The sequence below is a fragment of the Salvelinus fontinalis genome, chromosome 9 (assembly GCF_029448725.1).
Source record: "Salvelinus fontinalis isolate EN_2023a chromosome 9, ASM2944872v1, whole genome shotgun sequence".
In the NCBI taxonomy this organism is placed as follows: domain Eukaryota; kingdom Metazoa; phylum Chordata; class Actinopteri; order Salmoniformes; family Salmonidae; genus Salvelinus; species Salvelinus fontinalis.
This window is the reverse complement of record NC_074673.1, coordinates 49,134,559-49,156,085: the sequence shown is the minus strand read 5'-3', so window position 1 is coordinate 49,156,085 and position 21,527 is coordinate 49,134,559. Positions and strand designations below refer to the sequence as shown.

At 40.7% G+C, this 21,527-nt stretch overlaps 1 protein-coding gene across 7 annotated transcripts in view; it reads left to right on the top strand.

Annotated features, from left to right (window-relative positions):
* LOC129862742 (ATP-binding cassette sub-family C member 8-like) overlaps nucleotides 1-21,527 on the top strand; it is a 131,421-nt gene that overhangs the window by 6,765 nt on the left and 103,129 nt on the right. For 5 of the 7 annotated variants that reach the window (XM_055934662.1, XM_055934661.1, XM_055934663.1 and 2 more), the window contains exons 2-4: nucleotides 12,665-12,827; nucleotides 19,427-19,568; nucleotides 20,491-20,612. In XM_055934662.1, coding sequence (XP_055790637.1) covers nucleotides 12,665-12,827; nucleotides 19,427-19,568; nucleotides 20,491-20,612 — 427 coding nt within the window. Of the gene's footprint in view, nucleotides 1-12,473; nucleotides 12,828-19,426; nucleotides 19,569-20,490; nucleotides 20,613-21,527 lie in introns of all 7 variants that reach the window. The other 2 variants (XM_055934664.1, XM_055934667.1) reach the window with 2 other exon arrangements.

Genomic DNA, 21,527 nt, shown 5'->3' with positions numbered 1-21,527 from the left:
TGTTAAATATTAAAATTCCATGTGATTCGTACACTGGCTGTAATGTTTTTATTTTAACCTGCCCTTATCTACACTGAAATAATAATTTCAGTAGTCCTCTATGAGAAATTTTATTCTACACCCTTGTGGTTGAATATACTGTACCAGTCAAAAGTTTGGACACACCAACTCATTCAAGGGTTTTTCTTTATTTTTACTATTTTCTACATTGTAGAATAACATTGAAGACATCAAAACTATGAAATGACACATATGGAGTCATGTAGTAACCAACATTTTTTTTAAACCTAAATACATTTTGGATTTGAGATTCTTCAAAGTAGCACACTCTTTGCATTCTCTCAACCAGGTTCACCTGGAATGATTTTCCAACAGTCTTGAAAGAGTTACCACATGCTGAGCACTTGTTGGCTGCTTTTCATTCACTTTGCGGTCCAACTCATCCCAAACCATCTCAATTGGGTTAAGGTTGGGTGATTGTGAAGGCCACGTCATCTGATGCAGCACTCCATCACTCTCCTTCTTGGTCAAATAGCCATTACACATCCTAGAGGTGTGTTGGGTCATTGTCCTGTTGAAAAACAAATGGTAGTCCCACTAAGTGCGATCCAGATGGGATGGCGTATCACTGCATAATGCTATAGTAGCCATGCTGGTTAAGTATGCCTTGAATTCTAAATAAATCACAGTGTCACCAGCAAAGCACCATCACACCACCTCCATGCTTCAAGGTTGGAACCACACACTTCTCACTGCCCCAGATACATTTTCACCTTTGGCACGAAGGTCATTTGTTGGGGGGTGTAAATCTCATACAGAAGTTATACACCTGGTGTCAAGGGAGTAATCTTTTCTGGACCAAGAACTTCCCATTTGAATTGATAAGGACTGCAGTTGTGGGTGGTTGTATAGATGGAGCAAACTGGGAGGCTGATAGGTGGACCTGTGCTGGAGCAGACTGGGAGGCTGATAGGTGGACCTGTGCTGGAGCAGACTGGGAGGCCGGTAGGTTGACCTGGTGCAGTGTCATCAGGCTGTGTGGTGGAGGCCATGCTGGTTATGCTGGTCTCAGGTTCTGCCTGTGTTGTACCAAGCTGATGGACATGTTGTCTAGATGCAGAGGACATAATGACTAGCTGTTGGTTGAGTGTGTCAATGTACCTCTCTCTGCTCTAGATCCTCTCTTGTTGTGCTCAGATGGTCTCTGAGGTCATAATTTGTCTGACTCAGTTTGTCCATTCTGCTTTCTAATTTAGCAAAAGATGCTCTCCTCTGCTATCCTCCCTGAACTGTTTCATCTCTTCTTTTAGTGTCTGGACAGTGTCATCCTCTTGAAGCTTGTTCTCTCAGAGTTCTATGACCTCTGCTTCAACTAGGGAGAGGGTGTTGTGGAAACGTTGCATAGCAGGGGTTCTTGGTGTTGTAGGCATGTTCTTGGCTCTGTCTGCTGCAGGTGAGGTAGGTAGAGGGACACCGAGAGCTTCTTGCTGGGTCACAGAGGCTGTTGTGTTGGGGCCTGCTTTTCTCCATCATCTCCCTCCTTGACTTTTTCCTCAGCTTCTGAGATGAGTTCAGCTTCTACTTTTAGGGTAGCAAACACATTCAAGCCTCCAGGCTTTTGAGAATCATTGCCTTGTATCAATACAGTTCCATTATTGTATAAGTTGACTGTTTGGTATGCGTTGCTCTGGTCAGCTTCTTCAAAAATGATGACCTGACAGCCGTGGCTGATGCCGCTCTTTTTTGAGAAAGGGAAATGGTTGCAAATAACCCTTTTCCATATGTGCCCTCGTTAGGTATTACTTTTACTATTGTTTTGCAACTGGTAAGATCTGCAAACAGGCATTCATGGTTCTCTCCCATCAAACCTTTGAACATTTTCTTAGTTTTCCCCATCTGGATGTCTGGTGGGTAAACAATTTCCATTACAATGCTGGTGATGTTGACTACAATATTGCAGTAGAAGCCTACCTTTTCCAAAACATCGTTGTTTCTTGCATTATTGTCCCTAGTGTCTTTAGAGAACTGTTTTACTTTGATATCCTTTGTCTTTTGTCCTTTTGTCTTTCTGTTGTGTTGTTAACTAGCTATGTTTTGTTAGCTAGCTTCTTTTAGGAGAGTCCCTAACAACTGGTAAACAATCCAGCTAGCTAAGCTAACTGCACAATTTTATACAAATATACTTTTACACAAGCTCATCTTCATCGTTTGCTGCTTGTTTTGTCTCCCGTTTAGTCTTGCAGTTTTTCGTTTTGTTTTTTTCCAATGTACTTCACTCTAAAACCATGTCAATTTCGATATTTGTAGGAGTACATTTTTTCAGCAGCTACTGCTCAATTTGGATCTCTCTCTTTCTATTATCCACCAGATCTCAATATTTTAAGTGAGAGAATGACTCAGAACGAACTGTTGTTTCCCAGTTGTAGAGCTCTCCCCTAGCTGCACAGGGAGGCTATCTACTTCTCTCTCATGTTCTGTTGAACCATAGTAACCCAGAAAAAGAACGGCTAAACCTAGGTTACTCTCTACGTCTGGAATTGGCAGGATACGCCCATTGGGGTAAAATATTCTTCAAAAGGTCCTGATGAATGTTCAGAGACCTCTAGGTTCACAGCGAGTACAATAAATACATAGCAGTGGACTACTGTAAATAGCTGAGACGGTTGCCTGTCAGCGAGTAGGTCTGTCTGTCTCTTTGGCCACATGGCTATTAGTCTTAACGCTGCCAATAGAGATTTGAAACCAATTTTATACCTATGCACAACTGGAGCAGCTGAAAGGTAGGAAAGTCAGTCAGTCAGTGGTCTCTTTAGCCACTGGTCAGTGATTTACTGAAGGTTACAAGAACTTCCGACGTGAGTTCCATTCTGGAACATTCCACATGAGAGGATCAAAATGTTCCTCTGAGCCGCTGTTCAAGCATCTGTTCTGCCCCTCCCCTTTTAATTCTGCCAGTTGATGTTTAAAACTCTCCCTGGCGAATAATCCCACAATGGACGGTCGTAATCTCAAATTCAGGACACGACAGTTTAACACAGCTTAAACTGGCCACACACGTGAATACAGAGGAGAAATAAAAAACACACAAGTAGGTTGGAGATTGTTGATTGTTACACATCAGACCTAGGTTCAAATGCTCTTGAAATGATTTCAAATACTTTATCAGTGCTTGATTGAGCTTGCCTGTTGCTATGTAACGAATAGAAAAGTCATAAGTGCAAAACACTGGCCACGTGACACTCCAGAGAGACTAAAGAAAACGCTGTTGCACATGTCAATAACATGTAAATAGAAAAGCTATCAAATATCTAACTGTAGTGTATATGTATTTAAAAGTTCTTCCTAGAGATGTTTGTGGAAGTTACTGGATTTCTCCCTCATGCCAACTTCTTCGTTCCCACGTGGGGAGGTATTTTGGTGCAGGACAGGAAGTGAGGGTACAGAGTTACAGATTTTGCATTCCCCTGGGGCCACGTTCAGTTACAAAATGTTCTAGAACATTGCAGATAGAAATTCCATGAATAGAGCTGACGTGGTTCCTTCTACGTCAGAAAGGCATGTTTTGTTCTACATAGCATATTTCTATCTGCATGTTCCAAAAAGTTGCATCCTGCTGAACACGGCGTTGGTGTCGAGGGAGGTATCAGGTATCGTGTCTAGACGACCAGCTGTGCATCTTCACTCTGTTCCCCTCCCTCCCTGAACTTCCCTCTGGCATCAGGGGTGCGTTCAGTAGAGCGCGCTGTTTTTGAACGTTCAGCTAGAAATATGCTATGTGGAACCAACATGCCTCTGACATGTAGAATAAGGAATCGCGTCGGCTCTATTCCTGGTATTTCTATTTGGAACGTTCGAGAACGTTTTGCAAGTGAACGAGGCCCAGTTGTCACCTCTCACCCCTGACACCTGAGCTGGGCATCGTCTAGATTACTGAGTTTGATCTAGACATCAATTATAAAAATGTGTGAATTTACTCCGCGCATTCTGTACCTTGGGCTGATGACCTTCGTGAATGAGCGGAATGTCATTGGGATCTATAGAGTATAATCCTGATAACAAAACAGCATAACATACAGTAGTCTTTTTTTTAGGATGCCATTCATATTTTATGTTCCTGTGTTTTAGACAGTTGTCACGTCTACTCCCACTCCCCCTCTCTGGTGCTCGTTTGTCGCCAGTTTGTTCATTATTACGCACACCTGCCACCATTGTTACGCACACCTGCGCTTCATCACCTTCCTGATTACCTCCCAACAGTATATCTGTCAGTCCCTTAGGTTCTTTCCCCATGCGATATTGATTCTGTTCCTGTGTTATATGTCTGTACACTACTCGTGTTTCTTGTTTTGTTCCATGTTTCATTTATTATTAAATTCACTCCCGACTCTTAGCGTACTCATTACAACAGTATATACAGTACCAGTCAAAAGTTTGGACACACCAACTCATTCAAGGGTTTTTCTTTATTTTTACTATTTTCTACATTGTAGAAAAATAGTGACGACATCAAAACTATGAAATAACACATGGAATAATGTAGTAAGCAAAAAAGTGTTCAACAAATCACAATATATTTTAGATTCTTCAAAGTAGCCACACTTTGCCTTGATGACAGCTTTGCACACTCTTGGCATTCTCTCAACCAGCTTCATGAGGAATACTTTTCCAACAGTCTTGAAGGAGTTCCCACATATGTTGAGCACTTGTTGGCTGCTTGCCTTCACTCTGCGGTCCAACTCATCCCAAACCATCTCAATTGGGTTGAGGTCGGGAGATTGTGGAGGCCAGGTCATCTGATGCAGCACTCCATCACTCTCCTTCTTGGTCAAATAGCCCTTACACAGCCTGGAGGTGTGTTGGGTCATTGTCCTGTTGAAAATAAATGATAGTCCCACTAAGCGCAACCCAGATTGGATGGCATATCACTGCAGAATGCTGTGGTAGCCATGCTAGTTAAGTATGCCTTGAATTCTAAATAAATCATTGAGTGTCACCAGCAAAGCACCATCACACCTCCTCCTCCATGCTTCATGGTGGGAAACACAAATGTGTAGATCATCTGTTCACCTACTCTGCGTCTCACAAAGACACGGCAGTGGCAACACTAGCTGCAGTAACCCATGGGGAGGGGGTCACACTCGGACATTCAGAGAGGGGGTATATTATTGTGACCCCGGTGGCACAAAATCAAAGTCTGACTGCATGGAAATGCTTGGGAATATGGTCAATACGGGTGACCGTAATTGTGGGTGTTTCAGGGAAAAGGTGTACATTTGACCTCCATCATCTAGGATGTGACAATGGTTAATAAAATCTCTCAATTTCTGCCCATTTTTTGCGCGGTCTTGCAGGCCTTCTCATGCAGCTGCAACTGTAAGTGCATTTTTAAATCAAGACCTTTCTTGAGTTGGGCTCTGGGATGGTGCAATTGTTGAGAATGTGAGCTTATGGTTGTGTGGGGGGAAAGGGTTGAGTTTGTGTGGGTGTATGCGTGTATCCCACAACTGTTGTGAAGGAGTAAAATATGTTAGGGACAATAGAGGATGAGCCATAACTATATATATAATACAAATCGAGGCGAGGGCAATGGAAATGCATTTGGCAGTTGATCTACTTCAATTTGGTAAATGGCACTGTGTGCTCTTTTCAAAGGATGGATCCCAGTCGGTTCAGGGCTATGGGATACAGGGGGTCGAGGGTGGTCTGCCGGGCATTAGGATGACAACCCAACTCGGGATGAGGAGGGCTTTTAGCGGGAGGAATAGTAGGGACCAATTGGAGGATTGCAATGCAAATATCATGGTACAGGTATATAGACACTCAATCATCATGTTACTTTTTAATGGTACGTTTACAAACATGTTTTGATAAAAATAATTGAAAGTTGTGTCTCATTATGGTAAGTGGTGAAATAAGTATAGCCAGTTACAATTGTAATGGCTTAGCAGATAATAAGAAAAGACGATCAGTATTTAACTGGCTAAAAGAGAAGGAATTTAATATCTATTGTTTACAGGAAACCCATTCAACAATTTTAGATGAAGTTTTGTGGAAAAAGAACTGGGGGGGGGGGGGGGCGAAATATATTTCTCCCATGGGCAAAGAAATTCAAAGGGGGTGATGGTTTTAATGAACAATAATTTTGATCCAAATGTGCAAATTGTCCAAACAGATCCTCAAGGTAGATGAATTATTAACCTATACGGTCTGAATAATAATACGGAGATCACACCACAAACTATCACCCTCAGGCACTTAAGGAAATCATGAATGTCATGGATATATTGGAATTAGTGGATATATGGATACTTAAATACCCTGACCTAGTGAGATATACATGGTGGAGGCTTAATCAAGCTAGTCGTCTTGACTACTTTCTTATACCATTCTCTCTGACACTAAAAGTTTAAAAAGTGTTGATAGGGGACAGAATGCGGTCGGATCATCACTTAATTGGCATATATATTACTCTTACAGAATTTCCACGTGGGCGAGATATTGGAAATTTTATCAAAGCCTACTAGATGATAAATTGTTTAGAACTAGGACAGAAGAATATATAACTGACTTTTTCAGACATAACATAGGTACAGCAGATCCCCGTATTGTTATGGGACACTTAAGTGTGCTTTTAGAGGCCATGCAATTCAGTACTCATCTATAAAACAAAAGCAATTTAGACCAGAGGAGTCCATATTAACAAAGGAAATTGAAGGACTAACAGTACAGTTAGAGACCAATAAAAACGGTACCATAGAGGCACAGTATAAGTTCGAGGAAAAACAAAAAGAAATGGAGGAACTTATTCAAGAAAAAATAATGCGATCTGGATGGAATATGGTGAAAAATGCACCAAATTCTTTTTCAATCTTCAATATAGAAATGCCACCAAAAATGTTTTATTAAAACTTGTTACAAATGGAGTCACGCATGATTCACAAAATGATATTTTGAAAGAGGAAGTAAAGTACTTTAAGAATATGTTTTCGTTTCAGGCTCCTCCATCTCCAATAACAAACTAATTGTTTAGATTTTTTTCCTAATAATAATGTAAAATGAACATCTACAGAAAGACTCATGTTAAGGCCAAATTACAGAGGAGGAACTGCTTGATGCAATTGGGGCCTTTAAAAACCTCTTGGCGCACCGATCCCTTTAGCGGGATCATTTTCATCAACATCACCTGAATTGCAGAGCGCCAAATTCAAATTAAATTACAACAAATATTTAATTTGCAATATACCAAAAAACAGTTTAGCTTGTTGTTAATCCACCTGGCGTGTCAGATTTAGAAAAAAAAACTTTACAGCGAAAACAAACCAAGCGTTTTTGAGGACAGCTCTCAGTAGACAAAACATTACAAACAGCTAGCAGCAAAGTAGATTGGTCACGAAAGTCAGAAAAGCAATAAAAATAATCGCTTACCTTTGATCTTCGGATGTTTGCACTCACGAGACTCCCAGTTACAGAATAAATGTTTGTTTTGTTCGATAAAGATTATTTTTATATCCAAAAACCTCAATTTGGTTGGCGCGTTTTGTTGAGTAATCCACAGGCTCGTGCAAGTCACGACGGGCAGAAGAAAATTCCAAATAGTATCCGTAAAGTTCCTAGAAACATGTCAAATGTTTTTTATAATCAATCCTCAGGTTGTTTTTACAATAAATGATCGATAATATTTCAACCGGACGGTAAATTTCAACCGGACGGTCTCGTTCCTGTGTCGCGCACATGAACAAATCTAAGGACATCTGGGTATCCACTGACGCGATGTGATCATTCTCGCTCATTTTTCAGAATAAAAGCTTGAAACTATGTCTGTTCACACCCTGTGGAAGCCATAGGGAAAGGATTCTGGTTGATATCCCTTTAAATGGAGGATAGGCTTGCAATGGAACAGAGTAGTTTCAGAAAAACAGCACTTCCTGGTTGGATTTTCCTCAGGTTTTCGCCTGCAATATTAGTTATTTTATACTCACAGACAATATTTTGACAGTTTTGGAAACTTTAGAGTGTTTACTATCCTAATCTGCCAATTATATGCATATTTTAGCATCTAGGCCTGAGAAATGGGCAGTTTACTTTGGGAATGTTATTTATCCAAACATCAAAATACTGCCCCCTAGCTTCAAGAGGCTTTAGGATGGGAAAACTCCTGGGCTGGATGGCATTGGATGTATACAAAACTTTTTTTGATATACACAGAGGACCATTATTAGCATGTTTTAACCACTCCTATATAAACGGTAGATTATCAGACACGCAACAAGAAGGTCTGAGATCATTATTACTGAAACAGGACCCAAGTGGTATATATAAAGATCCAGTCCATTAAAAAAATTGGAGACCTCTTACACTTCAGTGTTGTGATGCAAAAATCCTAGCAAAATGCTTGGCGCATAGAATTAAAAAAGTATTGTCAGATATTATTAATCCTAATCATACAGGTTTTTTACATGGACGATACATTGGAGATAATGTAAGACAAGTACTGGAAACAATAGAACACTATGAAATATCGGGGACACCAGGCCTGGTTTTCATAGCTGATTTTGAAAAGGCTTTTGATAAAGTACGACTGGAGTTTATATATAAATGCCTAGAATATTTCAATTTTGGGGAATCTCTTATAAAATGGGTTAAAGTTATGTATAGTAACCCTAGGTGTAAAATAGTAAATAATGGCTACGTCTCAGAAAGTTTAAAACTATCTAGAGGAGTAAAACAAGGTTATTTATTTATTATTGCCATCGAAATGTTAGCTGTTAAGATTAGATCAAACAATAATGTTAAGAGATTAGAAATCCGTGGCTTAAAAACGAAGGTGTCATTGTACGCTGATGATTCATGTTTTCTTTTAAAACCACAATTAGTCTCTCCACGGCCTCATAGAGGATCTAGATACTTTTGCTATCCTCTCTGGATTAAAACCAAATTATGATATTACGTATTGGATCACAAAAAAAATGCACATTTTACATTACCATGTAGGTTACCAATTAAATGGTCTGACGGAGATGTGGACATACTCGGTATACAAATCCCAAAAGAAAGAAGTGATCTCACTCCAATAAATTTGTATAGAAAGTTAGCAAAAATAGATAAGATCTTGCTACCATGGAAAGCAAAATACCTGACTATTTGTGGAAAAATCACCCTGATTAACTCTTTAATCATATCACAGTTTACCTATTTGCTTTTGGTTTTGCCTACACCTAGTGACCTGCTTTTTAAATTATATGAACAAAAAATAATATATTTTATTTGGAACGGCAAGCCAGATAAAATTAAAAGGGCCTATTTATATAACGAATAGGAATTTGGAGGGCAGAAATGATTAAATATTAAAGCATTAGACCTCTCACTAAAGGCATCAGTCATACAAAAGTTATACTTAAATCCAAACTAGTTCTCTAGTAAATTGGTACGAATTTCTTATCCTATGTTCAAGAAGGGCTTTTTCCCTTTATTCAGATTGCACCTGCTCACTTTCGGTTGTTTGAAAAGGAAATCATCTCCAATATATTTGATTTTTTAAACAAGCCTTAAAGTTGGTTGCAATTTCAGTTTAATCCACCTGAAAAGACAGAACAAATAATACAACAAATATTGTGTTTAAATTAAAATATACTAATTGATAAAACAAACTGTATTTTTCGAAGAAATTTTTAAAAAAGGTATAATTTTAGTGAATGATATTATAAATCGGACTGGTGGAGTTATGTCACACATGCAGCTAACACAGACATATGGATATGTCTGCTCTACCCAAAATTACAACCAATTAATTGCAGCATTACCACAAATATGGAGGAGGCAAGTAGAAGGGGAAAAAAGTAAGGAACTTGTATGTCGGCCCTATATTAAAGAACATAAATGGTTAAATAAAAGTGTGTTAAATAAAAACATATACCAATTTTATTTAAGGACCAAAAAACTGACAGCTGTGCCATATAAATTGCAAAATAGTTGGGAAGAGATTTTCGATGTACCCATTCCATGGCACATGGTTTATGAATTGATAAGCAAAACAACGCCGGATTCAAAATATGAAATTTTTCAATTTAAATTACTATTCAAAATTCTTGCAACTAATGGAATGTTATATATAATGTATATAATGTGATATAATATATAATCTTCCAAGCTCTGCAGATTCTGCTGTGAGGAGGCAGAGTCATTAGATCATTTATTTTGGTATTGTCCATATGTAGCTCGTTTTTGGTCACAGGTCCAGGAATGGCTGAAGAATTGCAACATTTGCCTAGAACTAACGCTACAGATAGAAATACTGGGTGATTTGAAAAGCCATAGTCAATCAATCAATAATATAATAATTTTAGCAAAAATGTATATTTTTAATTTACAATCTGTAGAAGCTATGAGAATAGAAAGGTTCAATTCTTTTGTGAAGCATCACAGCACAGTTGAAAAATATATGGCAAATAGAAATCCGAAATGGATGATGTTGAGAGATAGATGGGAGGGGTTGAATGGAGCTGAAGGGTGGGACTAATAACAAGATAACCAATGTAAAACATACGGGATCTGTAAAATGTATATAGGTTTGGAACTTTTGTGAAATAGCACAGTTACAAATAGAAATCAAACTGGATGGACATCAGAAATAGAGGAAGGACTAAGAACAAAACAAGAGAACTATTGTAAAGTAGACTGTGTCTGTAAAATGTGTATAAGATGTATAAATTGAAGGTAAAAGCCGAAGTGTTTATTAGTTTACTCCAATTGGGGAAGGGTGGTAGGGTTTGCGGGGAATAATAATAAAGGTATATTCTTTTAAAATGTATGTATATGTATATACAGTGGGGCAAAAAAGTATTTAGTCTGCCACCAATTGTGCAAGTTCTCCCACTTAAAAAGATGAGAGGCCTGTAATTTTCATCATAGGTACACTTCAACTATGACAGACAAAATGAGAAAAAGAAATCCAGAAAATCACATTGTAGGATTTTTAATGAATTTATTTGCAAATTATGGTGGAAAATAAGTATTTGGTCACCTACAAACAAGCAAGATTTCTGGCTCTCACAGACCTGTAACGTCCTCTGTCCTCCACTCGTTACCTGTATTAATGGCACCTGTTTGAACTTGTTATCAGTATAAAAGACACCTGTCCACAACCTCAAACAGTCACACTCCAAACTCCACTATGGCCAAGACCAAAGAGCTGTCAAAGGACACATAGTATATGTATGCAGCATGTATGGATATATATTTACAACAAAAAATATATGGGGGATTGGAAATGATGCAGACAATTACATTGATGGAAGCAACATTCTTTCCGCAATATTAAGCTGATCCACCCCTTAGTAATTTATTTTTATTTTTTTAAAGACACGGCGGTTGGAACCAAAAATCTCAAATTTACTTTTAACATGGCAAAGTTGTCAAGGCAAAGGGTGGCTGCTTAAGAATCTGAAATATAAAATATATTTTGTTTGTATAACACTTTTCTTTGGGTTGCTACATGATTCCATATGTGTTATTTCATAGTTTTGATGTCTTCGAAAAAATACAAATATAGAAAAACCCTTGAATGAGTAGGTGTGTCCAAACTTTTGACTGGTACTGCATGTCTGTGTCACTACAGCAACCTAGTTATTCTGTCACCATTGTGTTCTTTCTGTCCCTGAGTGCTTGAACACAGCTGAAAATGTAGAAAGCCAATTAATAAATGGAGGGATATCATTATCATTATATCATTATGTAATTCCTGGAAATAATTGGGTTTGGGATTTTGCATGCTTCCAGATGCCTCTCACGTAGCCTAACTCTCCTCTGTGACTTAAGCATAGGTACCTCTCGCTCTGTCTGTTTATCTGTCTTTCTCCCTCTATCTCTCTCTCTCTCTGTGTTTCTCTCTATTTCATTCATGTTCACCCCTCTTCTTTGATTACCCCCTTCTCTCTTTCCCCTTTCTCTATCTCTCTCGCTCTCCCTCTCCGTCCCATTATATCTCTCTCTCTCTCTCACTCCCTTTCCCCGTGCCACCTCTAGCAGGTCGTCTACTCTGTACGGACAAACTGTCTCACGTTCAACCTCAGTTGTCTTCTTGCAAGGTCGACTCTGAAATCTCATTTACAGAGATAGGAATAGCAGGTGCACCGCAGGAGGACTCCGCTCTCGTGTGTGTGTGTATGTGTGTGTGTGAGGCGCCGGTGTGTCTTTGTGGTGTGTGTTCCAGAGGAGCTGTGCAGCGTTTTGCACGTGAGAGCGAACAGACAAAGCCGGCCTGGCAATCAGACGTGGGTGTCAAGGATGTGTTTTGGAGCCCGCAGGGGAACAAGATGCAGGAATTTGTTACCAGTGAGCTTTCCGCTGGCAATGCTGCTTCTTAGGAACTCGAAGAGTGCAGCTTTTTCCCTTTAACTGGACTGTAATTACCCTCCTCCTCTCTCCTTTCTTCTCCCTCTCCCTTCTTTCTCTCTGGATCTGGTATTGGGAGCCAGGATGTGAAAGAGAGGAACTAAGAGAGCGGAGGTCACGTTCTAACTCATCGAGACCTGCCGCTGGAAATACACCAGTGTCCTACAAAGAAACAACATGCTCTGAGAGATTCTCTCTCCTTTTTTCTTGTTGTCCTCCTCCTCCTCCTCTTTTTCCATTTTTTCCTCCTTTCCTGTGGTGAGTTCCTCCGTAGAGTCCCGGTTCCAACATGTCCTTGGCGTTCTGTGGGAACGAGAACAACTCGTTGGCGTACAACGTGGACAGCGGCGTTCTCAACAACGGCTGCTTCCTGGACGCGCTCAATGTGGTGCCGCACATCTTCCTGCTCTTCATCACCTTCCCCATCCTCTTCATCGGTGAGTGTTACCACGAGGTGAGCGCCACACAGCCTTACCACACATACAGCAAGCACAAGGGCGGGAAAGTATGTTGACGGACGCACGCACGCACACGAGCGCTCAAGCATAACTGTCCTATGGTAGCTCGTTACTAAGCCATTCACTCCGTTACTGGGTGCTTATGTTGCAATGAAATGATCTGTAATTGCTGGTAATCAGTGATGGTGTCGGGGATGGTGTTAGCATATGCTAGAGGGAGTGTACCGAGCTGTAGTTTTTTTGTTTAACTAACTATGCATTAATTCATTTTGCATAGGAATATATAGTCCACGGTACAGTTTAAAATAAATGCCATTTAGCAGAAGCTTTTTATCCAAAGTGACTTAGTCATGTGTGCATACATTTTACGTATTGGTGGCCCCGGGATTCAACCCATAATCCTGGCTTTGCAAGCACTATCATCAACTAACTGAGCCATACATAAAGTATACAGTGTGTCCCCAATGATAAAACCATTAACATTCTAATGGGAACATGACCCTAGGTGAAGCATGGTGGGGGTGGGAGGCTGATTAGGACATATTCCAAGAAACCCCTCGTCGTGGGAAGCATTTTTATTTTTGACAAACAAATGTGACCTTTCTGCTGGAATTTAGACCTAGCGAGCAGGAGCTGGAACCATAATCTACTGTAAGGTCGGGTTGCACATCCCTGCTCGCCTGCCAGTCTGTTCCACCTGGCTACCCCCTCCAATTCCACTGGTGTCATCATCACTGTGTGACCGGCCGGCCACCTCTGCGTCATCTAATGTGTGACAAGTTCAATGTGTCCCCGTCCCAGTTGTTAAAGTTATTGTAATGTGCTGTGACTTTCTTCAGCTGTTATCATTCCTAGACCCAATTTGTGTCCCTGTGACTGCTGGTAAAGTGACTCTTACGTGCTTGGCTATGTGTCATCAGTGTGTGACTGACCAAGTCTCTATTTCCCTGTGACACTGTTAAAGAGAGGCTACATTACATCTGAAATTCAACGCTATTCCCTTTACAGTGCTCTACTGGCTTTGGACAAAATACTTGCATTCTACACTTAATAGGGTACCATACCAGATTGGGATAAACCCATTACCTAGAAGGAAGATAAAAGATGGAGCTAGTACAAAGAGAGCGAGAGAGAGAAAGATAGATATAAAGAGGGGGGGGTGAGAAAGAGCTTGAACGATTCATAGACGAGAGATACTTACGAGCTCAAGGAAACATGTCGCTGGTTTCGGAGGATTCGAGCACTGTTAAGGACAACAAACCCAATCAACAAAATACAGCAAAGCCAAGCGGTATCAACGATGGCATCAAACCATCCCCAAGCAAGAGGGCGTGAGTGGGGAGAGGTTTACTGATATGGATGTGGACTTGTTGAAATCCATCAATGAAAGCCTTGCCAAACGTGATATCTTGGTTATACAACGAGAGGACACCAATGCATTATGTGCCAGTCTAGAATTCAGCCAATGTCAGATTGATGATGTAAGGAAAAGGAACACGGTGCTGAAAGGTACTGTAGACTCTATTCATAGCAAGGTGGAGGTGGTGCAAAGGGAGAACAAACAACTTAAAGAAACCCTGCTTGATGTACAACGTCGATCAATGCGGGACAATCTAATATTCTCAGGGATACCGGAGAATGACAACAGCAGAGGCTGTGAGGACACTGTCTGAGACTTTATGTCAACTCAACTGAAACTGCCCACTGATGTCGTGCGTAATGTCACTTTCTCTAGAGTCCATAGAATGGGTAAGGCCTCTGGGAATAGGACACGGGCTCTTATTGATGGTTTGAACATTTTAAGCAACAGTAAATGGCGAGATTTTGAAATGAATGATCACTTCCCCACGGAGATCAATGAAAGGAGAAAAGAAACTGTATCCCATCATGAAGGAAAAGCGTTGCCTGAGTCAACGAGTCTCCTTGGTGATAGATCAACTTCACATCAACGGGCAACTGTATCGGGACTCTAGAGTAACTCCCTCACTATTTTAATCCAATGTTCAAATCTGAGTTTGTGTGTTGTAGTGTATCATAACAACTTCACCTATATTCAACTCTATTGATCTCCACTTGATAAGGAAAGGGTTGCATATAGCTCAGGTTAATGTATGTAGCCTTCCTAACAAAATACATGAGGTTTTTAACTTGGTCAACATAAATAATATTCATATTTTAGCTAGCCGTAAATGATGGGCAAATGAACATTCATGGATATAGTCTACTTAGAAGGGACAGGAATGGTGGGGGTGTAGCACTGTACATTCAGAATCATATGCCTTTTAAGAGAAGGGATGACCTTAATGTATGTCAAGCAGAGACACTATGGGCTCAGGTACATCTGCCTCACCATGCAGCCATATTGGTAGAATGTGTGTATAGACCTCCTAGCTCTAAGGTGTCCTATCTGGGTTTTGACCAGGCCACAGATAGTAACAGAGATGTATTTGTCTTGGGTGATTTTAATATAAATTGGAAGGATCATAATAATTCAAATATAACTTAATTCATGAGATATGCCGAGAGCTGTGGTTTGAAACAAATGGTTAATGTTACTACTAGCTCATCATCTAAGTTAGGTCACCGTTTGTCATTGATCTAATCTTCTGTAATATCCCATAGAAATGCTTAAAAGACAGATCAATGCCATTAATATTGTGACCCTAACCATGAACACCAAGGTTCCAAAGAAACCCTCAAGGCTTGTGGTCAAGATCATTTTATATATATTTTTTTTAATCATGAGCTTTTTCAAAATTATTTGGCTGCTGTACCCTGAGAGCTGATTTATCTAGAGAATGATTAAATCACGCTACAAAATGTTTTATTGATTTGCTCACTGAGGTAATGGACCATCATGCCCCAGAAAGAAAGAGTACAGTTGGGGACTTGGGTGAGGCTTTTTCTCAAAGAAATATGGCAAAAGTCTTAGCAGCCAAATCTAAACTACAAATTGATTAACAGAGTTATAGAACACTGGGTAATTATGCAGTTAAATTAAATCGTAAGAAAAAAGCTATTTTACAAAAATGCTTTTATTGATTGTAAAAAGGTATCGAATACATTTAACGGCTTGGTACATCTATCTCATCATGCCCACCTAGTGTGGAGGTTGACGGGAGAACAATAACAAAACCAGCTGATATTGCCAATAATTTTCCATATTTTTTTTTACCAAGAACATTTATCTTCTGAGCGATAGTGTAAATACCCATTCTTCCAAACAAGCTATTGTCCAATGGATTGATGATCATATTATGAGTGAAAAAAACTGCTCTTTTAGTCTACGAATGGTGTCAGTAGACGGGGTGTTAAACCTATTGAAGTCATTACCCAATGGTAAATCTACAGGTTAAATCTTATGGACAATTTTTGACTTCGTTATGCTGCTCCCCGGGTTGCAGCTCCATTGAAATACATGTTTAATTGGTCACTGGAAAAGGGGACATTTGCACATGTATGGAAGCATGCTAAACTGTATCCAATCCAAGACAGCAAAGAACCCATTACTCCTGCCAATTGTCGACCAATCAGACTACTCCCTTCACTCAGTAAGATATTGGAGGGTATTATGAGTAGACAAATATGGGAGTATATGGAAAATAATGATCTTATCACAGCCAATCAGCATGCTTATCACAAAAAGCATTGCACCACCACTGCATTGGTTGACATGACTGACCAGTGGCTCAATGCTATTGATAGTGGTTGTGGGTGTACTATTTTTAGATTTTACTGCAGCATTTGATTTAGTGGATCGTTAAATATTTGTTTTGAAGGAGGCAGCATTGAATTGGGTACAGTCATATCTAACTGACAGGAAACAGTCCACCTATATCAATGGGTCGTTTTCTTCCCCTCATGCGTTTAAACTGTGGAATACCGCAAGACAGCTGCCTTGGGCCACTTATCTATTTAATATATACCAACGACCTTCATTAATACAGTTTATACAGCAAGACAATCGGTTCAATAGGTACAGCAAGCTCTACAAGTATATCTGGGAAAATATCAAGGAGTTGGTTTGTCTGAACCAACTTGTTTCGAACAGCAAGAAAACCAAGGTTTGTTGGTCTGTTCCAGCAGGAAAAGGCAAACAGCATGGGATACAATTAAGTATGGGGGGAGTACACATTGAGGAAGTGGCAGAAACCACACGACTAGGAGTGCAGCTAGACACCTGCTTATCATGGTCGTCTCAAATAAATAATCTATGTAAAAAATATTTTTTTTCAATGGCATGGCATGATCAGGAGGATAGCTAAATATTTACCAGGAAAGATTCTTAAGCAAACAACCCAAACATTAATTGAGAGTCAGGTGAACTACTGTTTCTGGGGAAATGCATCAGCATGTTAAATTAGGAGGCTGCAGAATGCACAGAATAAAGCAGCAAGGATCGTTTTAAGGTGGAGATATGGTTCTTCTGTTGTAGGTATGCTCAACAAGATAATTGAAAAATAAACATGCGTATTTTATTTCACAATGTGCACCATTTAAAACGGCCAAACTCTATTCACCACGGTATTCAGTTGGTAAGAGACAGACATTCAGTAAATACTAGGAATAGATTGTCCACCATCTATGTGTTATCCAGACAGAAAAGAGAAATAGGCAAAATAACATTTTGATTTAGAGCAATAAAGAAATGTAATATTTTTTCTGAGCAAACCAGAAATATTTCAATATATAAATTCTAACAGTACTTTAGAACCATTTAAATATAATACATTGGAAGGTTGTGCAGGATTATGGTAGATGAAGCAATCAATCTATCTTTTCAGACAGAGTATTTATCTGGTCAATATGTCAGTGTATTATGCCTGTTTGTAACAGTGTTATTATGTGAAAATGTGATTGTATTAGAAATGGTGTTTTAATGTTTAAGGACTCTTGGTTTAGTCCAAATGACGACTAAAAGAGAAAATCCTCCTCCTCCCTCTCACTCATTCATTCTCCCTGTCACTCTGAGCCTGTGAGAGAATCTCAATTGCATTTCCTTGATCCCTTTGCACCCTCTCACCTCCTCAAAACCAATTGGATGAGAAGGTCAGAGGGAAGGTGCCTAGTGACCCTGAGAGATTAATCTCCCGCTCAGCCATGGGCGTCGTAATGTTTGCAGAGCTTCAGTTACACACACAGAATACTAATGTGTGTGTGCGCGCGCATGCATGCCAGCAGTGCTGACTGATTAACTTACCTCCCAACAATTATTATAATGTAATTAGTAGGGAGGTGTTGTCGGGAGCAGCAGTTGGATGCCTTGCTAAGGAAACCCATCGCAATTTGATTATTATGTCAGTTTTAATGATATAAGCATTTGGTCAGTTAGGACCAGGTGTTGTGTTTAATAACCCAGAGGTACAGCGAAATAAGCTGTTACGCTCCTTTTTAAAATGCACATGTATCTGACCGGAAGGGGACCGCCTGGCTCAACACCACGGTAGCCCATCAAGCGAAAGTCCAAGGTGTTAGGTTTTAGTAGCTCACTGCAAAAAAAATACATACGCCAACAACACCGGTGGTCTAGACGCCTTCCGAAGCAGGTTGTTTGACCGAAACATTGGTAAATAAGATCCATTAGATGTCGGAAGCATCTAGATCCCCAATGTGCTGGAGTTTCTTTTCGTCAAGCTGCATTTTACTCCGTGCACCTAGCAGCGTGTAAGGTGTGTGAGTAAATTGACTTCATAATAGCTTTTAAGAGCTAACTGGAATGGCGGTCTCGGGCAAGGTACAGAAGCTTTGTTCTCTCTATCGAGACATGCCCAGCTGCAGGCCCCCGGAGGGTGACCCACCTCACAGTGAAGACCTTGACAGACTCGCCACTGACTCCCCTTTGATTACCTTTTAATCTACTCCTGTGACTCGCAGGGACAACTTTCTTGTTAGGCTCACAGTTTTTCGAGGTTGTACCGGGAGTCAGTAGAATTTGATCCTATCAGTTGTTAAGCCAAGGTCATGAATTGTATATCCGGAGTAATACACCCGAAGGGGACTTTGTGTGTCCCCTCCATAGTCTCTACGGGAATCAACAGTCTGAATTGTCTTCCAGTCGAGGCTGCTGAGGGGAGGACGGCTCATAATGATGTCTGGAAAGGAGCGAATGGAATGGCATCAAACACATGGAACCCATGTTTCTGATGTATTTGACACTATTCCGCTCCAGCCATTACCACGAGCCCGTCCTCCCCAATTAAGGTGCCACCAACCTCCTGTGGTGTCTTCTTTTAGGCCAGTATTTTATCTGATCAGCGGTACATCCACCTTATCGCACACTTGACAATTAAATGTCCATTTTGATTGAGCCAACATATTTAGTGTTTACCATGAATGAGGTCTACGCGAACTCTGACACATTGCCTTTAGAACGTGCATAGCTGAAAGAGCTTGATCGGATTGAATCCCGGCCATAGACAAGTAAAATGTATAATATTATTGCGGATGCTTAGTTGGGAATTGACTCTCACCTGCCCAACAGAGCAGATAAATGAGCTAAGTTAGACGGATGTCACGCTGTTCTCTGAAGCTAACTTCCTGTTTCCTGTGTCATTGTTGTGTTTGCCGTGTTCTGAAAGGCTGGGGCAGCCAGAGCTCCAAGGTGCACATCCACCACAGCACCTGGCTGCACTTCCCTGGTCACAACCTGCGCTGGCTCCTCACCTTTGTCCTCCTCTTCGTCCTGGTCTGTGAGATTGCAGAGGGCGTCGTCTCCGATGGGTGAGTCCATTCCCCCTGCTCTTCCACTGGAATCATGCCCCATGTTTGACGTCACCGACCCCCAGTACATTACAACGACCATACACCTCCATAACATTGAACAAGAGTGGATCTTTAGCAAAGCTAGCAGTGTCATCAGACTTCTCATCTCCTCTGCTCCTCTCAATGACTGCTTCTGCTGTAGACTGTACTCTTTTCATAACTGTCCTCACTCCCCCCCACCTAGGTCACTAGGTTCTCTTCCTCCTCTGCACTAGTCTTACCTACTTTTATGGCAGCACTGTCAACTTTCTCCATTTAATCTTCAATTTATCGGTCTTTCCCTCTTCTCACTCCACAATCCAATAGTGTGTGATTCACAAATGTAGGTCAAAGGTTAAATAATTACAGGAAATCAATCAGAGCCTTTACATTCCTTTGCCTCTGTCTCGCTCTCTCTCTCTTTCAGTCTTTATCTTTCTCTCTCGTCTCGTGTATCTCTCTCTCTCTCTGTCTTTCTCTCGCTCGTCTCGTGTATCTCTCTCTCTCTCTCGTTTTCAGTCTTTCTCTCTCTTTCACCGGCTTTCACCTCCTCTCTTTCTCTTCTGTCCTTGTATGTTCTCCTCCTCTCAGGTTGATTGCCCACGCGTGTCCCCTATAGTCCCATACACACGATTACTGTAGGATTGCCTGTCGCCGCTGAGAGCATCTCCTATGCATTTGTGAATTGATTGGAAGAGCTCTCCTCCTGCACTTTCACCCTAGAATACCATTCACTATTGCACAATGTCTGCCTGCAGCTTTTATACGGCATTGAGTGTGTGTATAGAATGATTTTAACTTATCCAATTGGGATGTGTGTGTGTGTGTGTGTGCAGCTGTGCATGTGTATGTGCATCTGTGTGTGCATTAAACCCCTTCTGTCCTGTGTGTGTTCTCCCAGGTTCACCCAGTCCCTCCACCTGCACCTGTACATGCCTGCAGGCCTGGCCTTCATGGCGGGGATCACCTCCATCATCTACTACCACAACATCGAGACCTCCAACTTCCCCAAGCTACTGCTAGGTATGGCTCCTTCATAGTTTCCCAAGCACTTTACAGAGTGTGTGTATGCATACAGTGTGTTTGTGCGAGGGCGTGTGTGCGCGTCTGTACCGTGCAAATTATGCTAGAATGTGCACTTCAATGCACAGCTCACCTCGTTCTAGTGTTAAACATCCAAGCCTCCAACTTCAACTGCTGAAGTCTGCCTCCCTGTAGCGCAAAGATGCCTCCGGCTGTAGAAGATGTCCCCAATTACTGTTACGTGTGAGAGCAACCTCTTTCTAGGCTTCACTGAATGGTGGATAAACCATGACTCACTTGCAGGCTTGCTGGTCCCTAGGGTCTTCTAAGCCCAAATCAATACAATTCAAATGTAAGGAAGTATTTTGTACAGCATTGTGGTTTTGTCTAAACCACAGGCATTAATAATGTCATGTTAAATCCAGATGTGTGGTTCATTTATATTCAGATGAGATGGGTTTTGCTCTAAAGCAGGGGTATTCAACTCTTACCCTACGAGGTCCGGAGCCTGCTGGTTTTCTGTTCTACCTGTTAATTGATTGCACAAACCTGGTGTCCCAGGTCTAAATCAGTCCCTGATTACAGGGCAACAAGTTTTTAAAAAGCAGTGGAGCTGGCTTCGAGGGCCAGAGTTGAGTTTGAGGACTCTAAAGGTTGTAGGCAATTATCATTAAAGTGTAATTGCGTTATTCTGATTGGATGGATATGAATTCTACTGCAGTTTGAGGCAGAAACCAAAGTAATAGAATATTCATTGTGTGTCCCTCAAGCAGGAGTCAGAGATCTGCTTTGTGTAATGATTTTATTCTTGTGTATTCCATACCGATATTAGGTTGAAAGGGGATAGTTAAAAAAAATTATACGTTGGACTGTAGTTATCCTCATAAATCAGTAAGATTAAATAAGGCCATATAA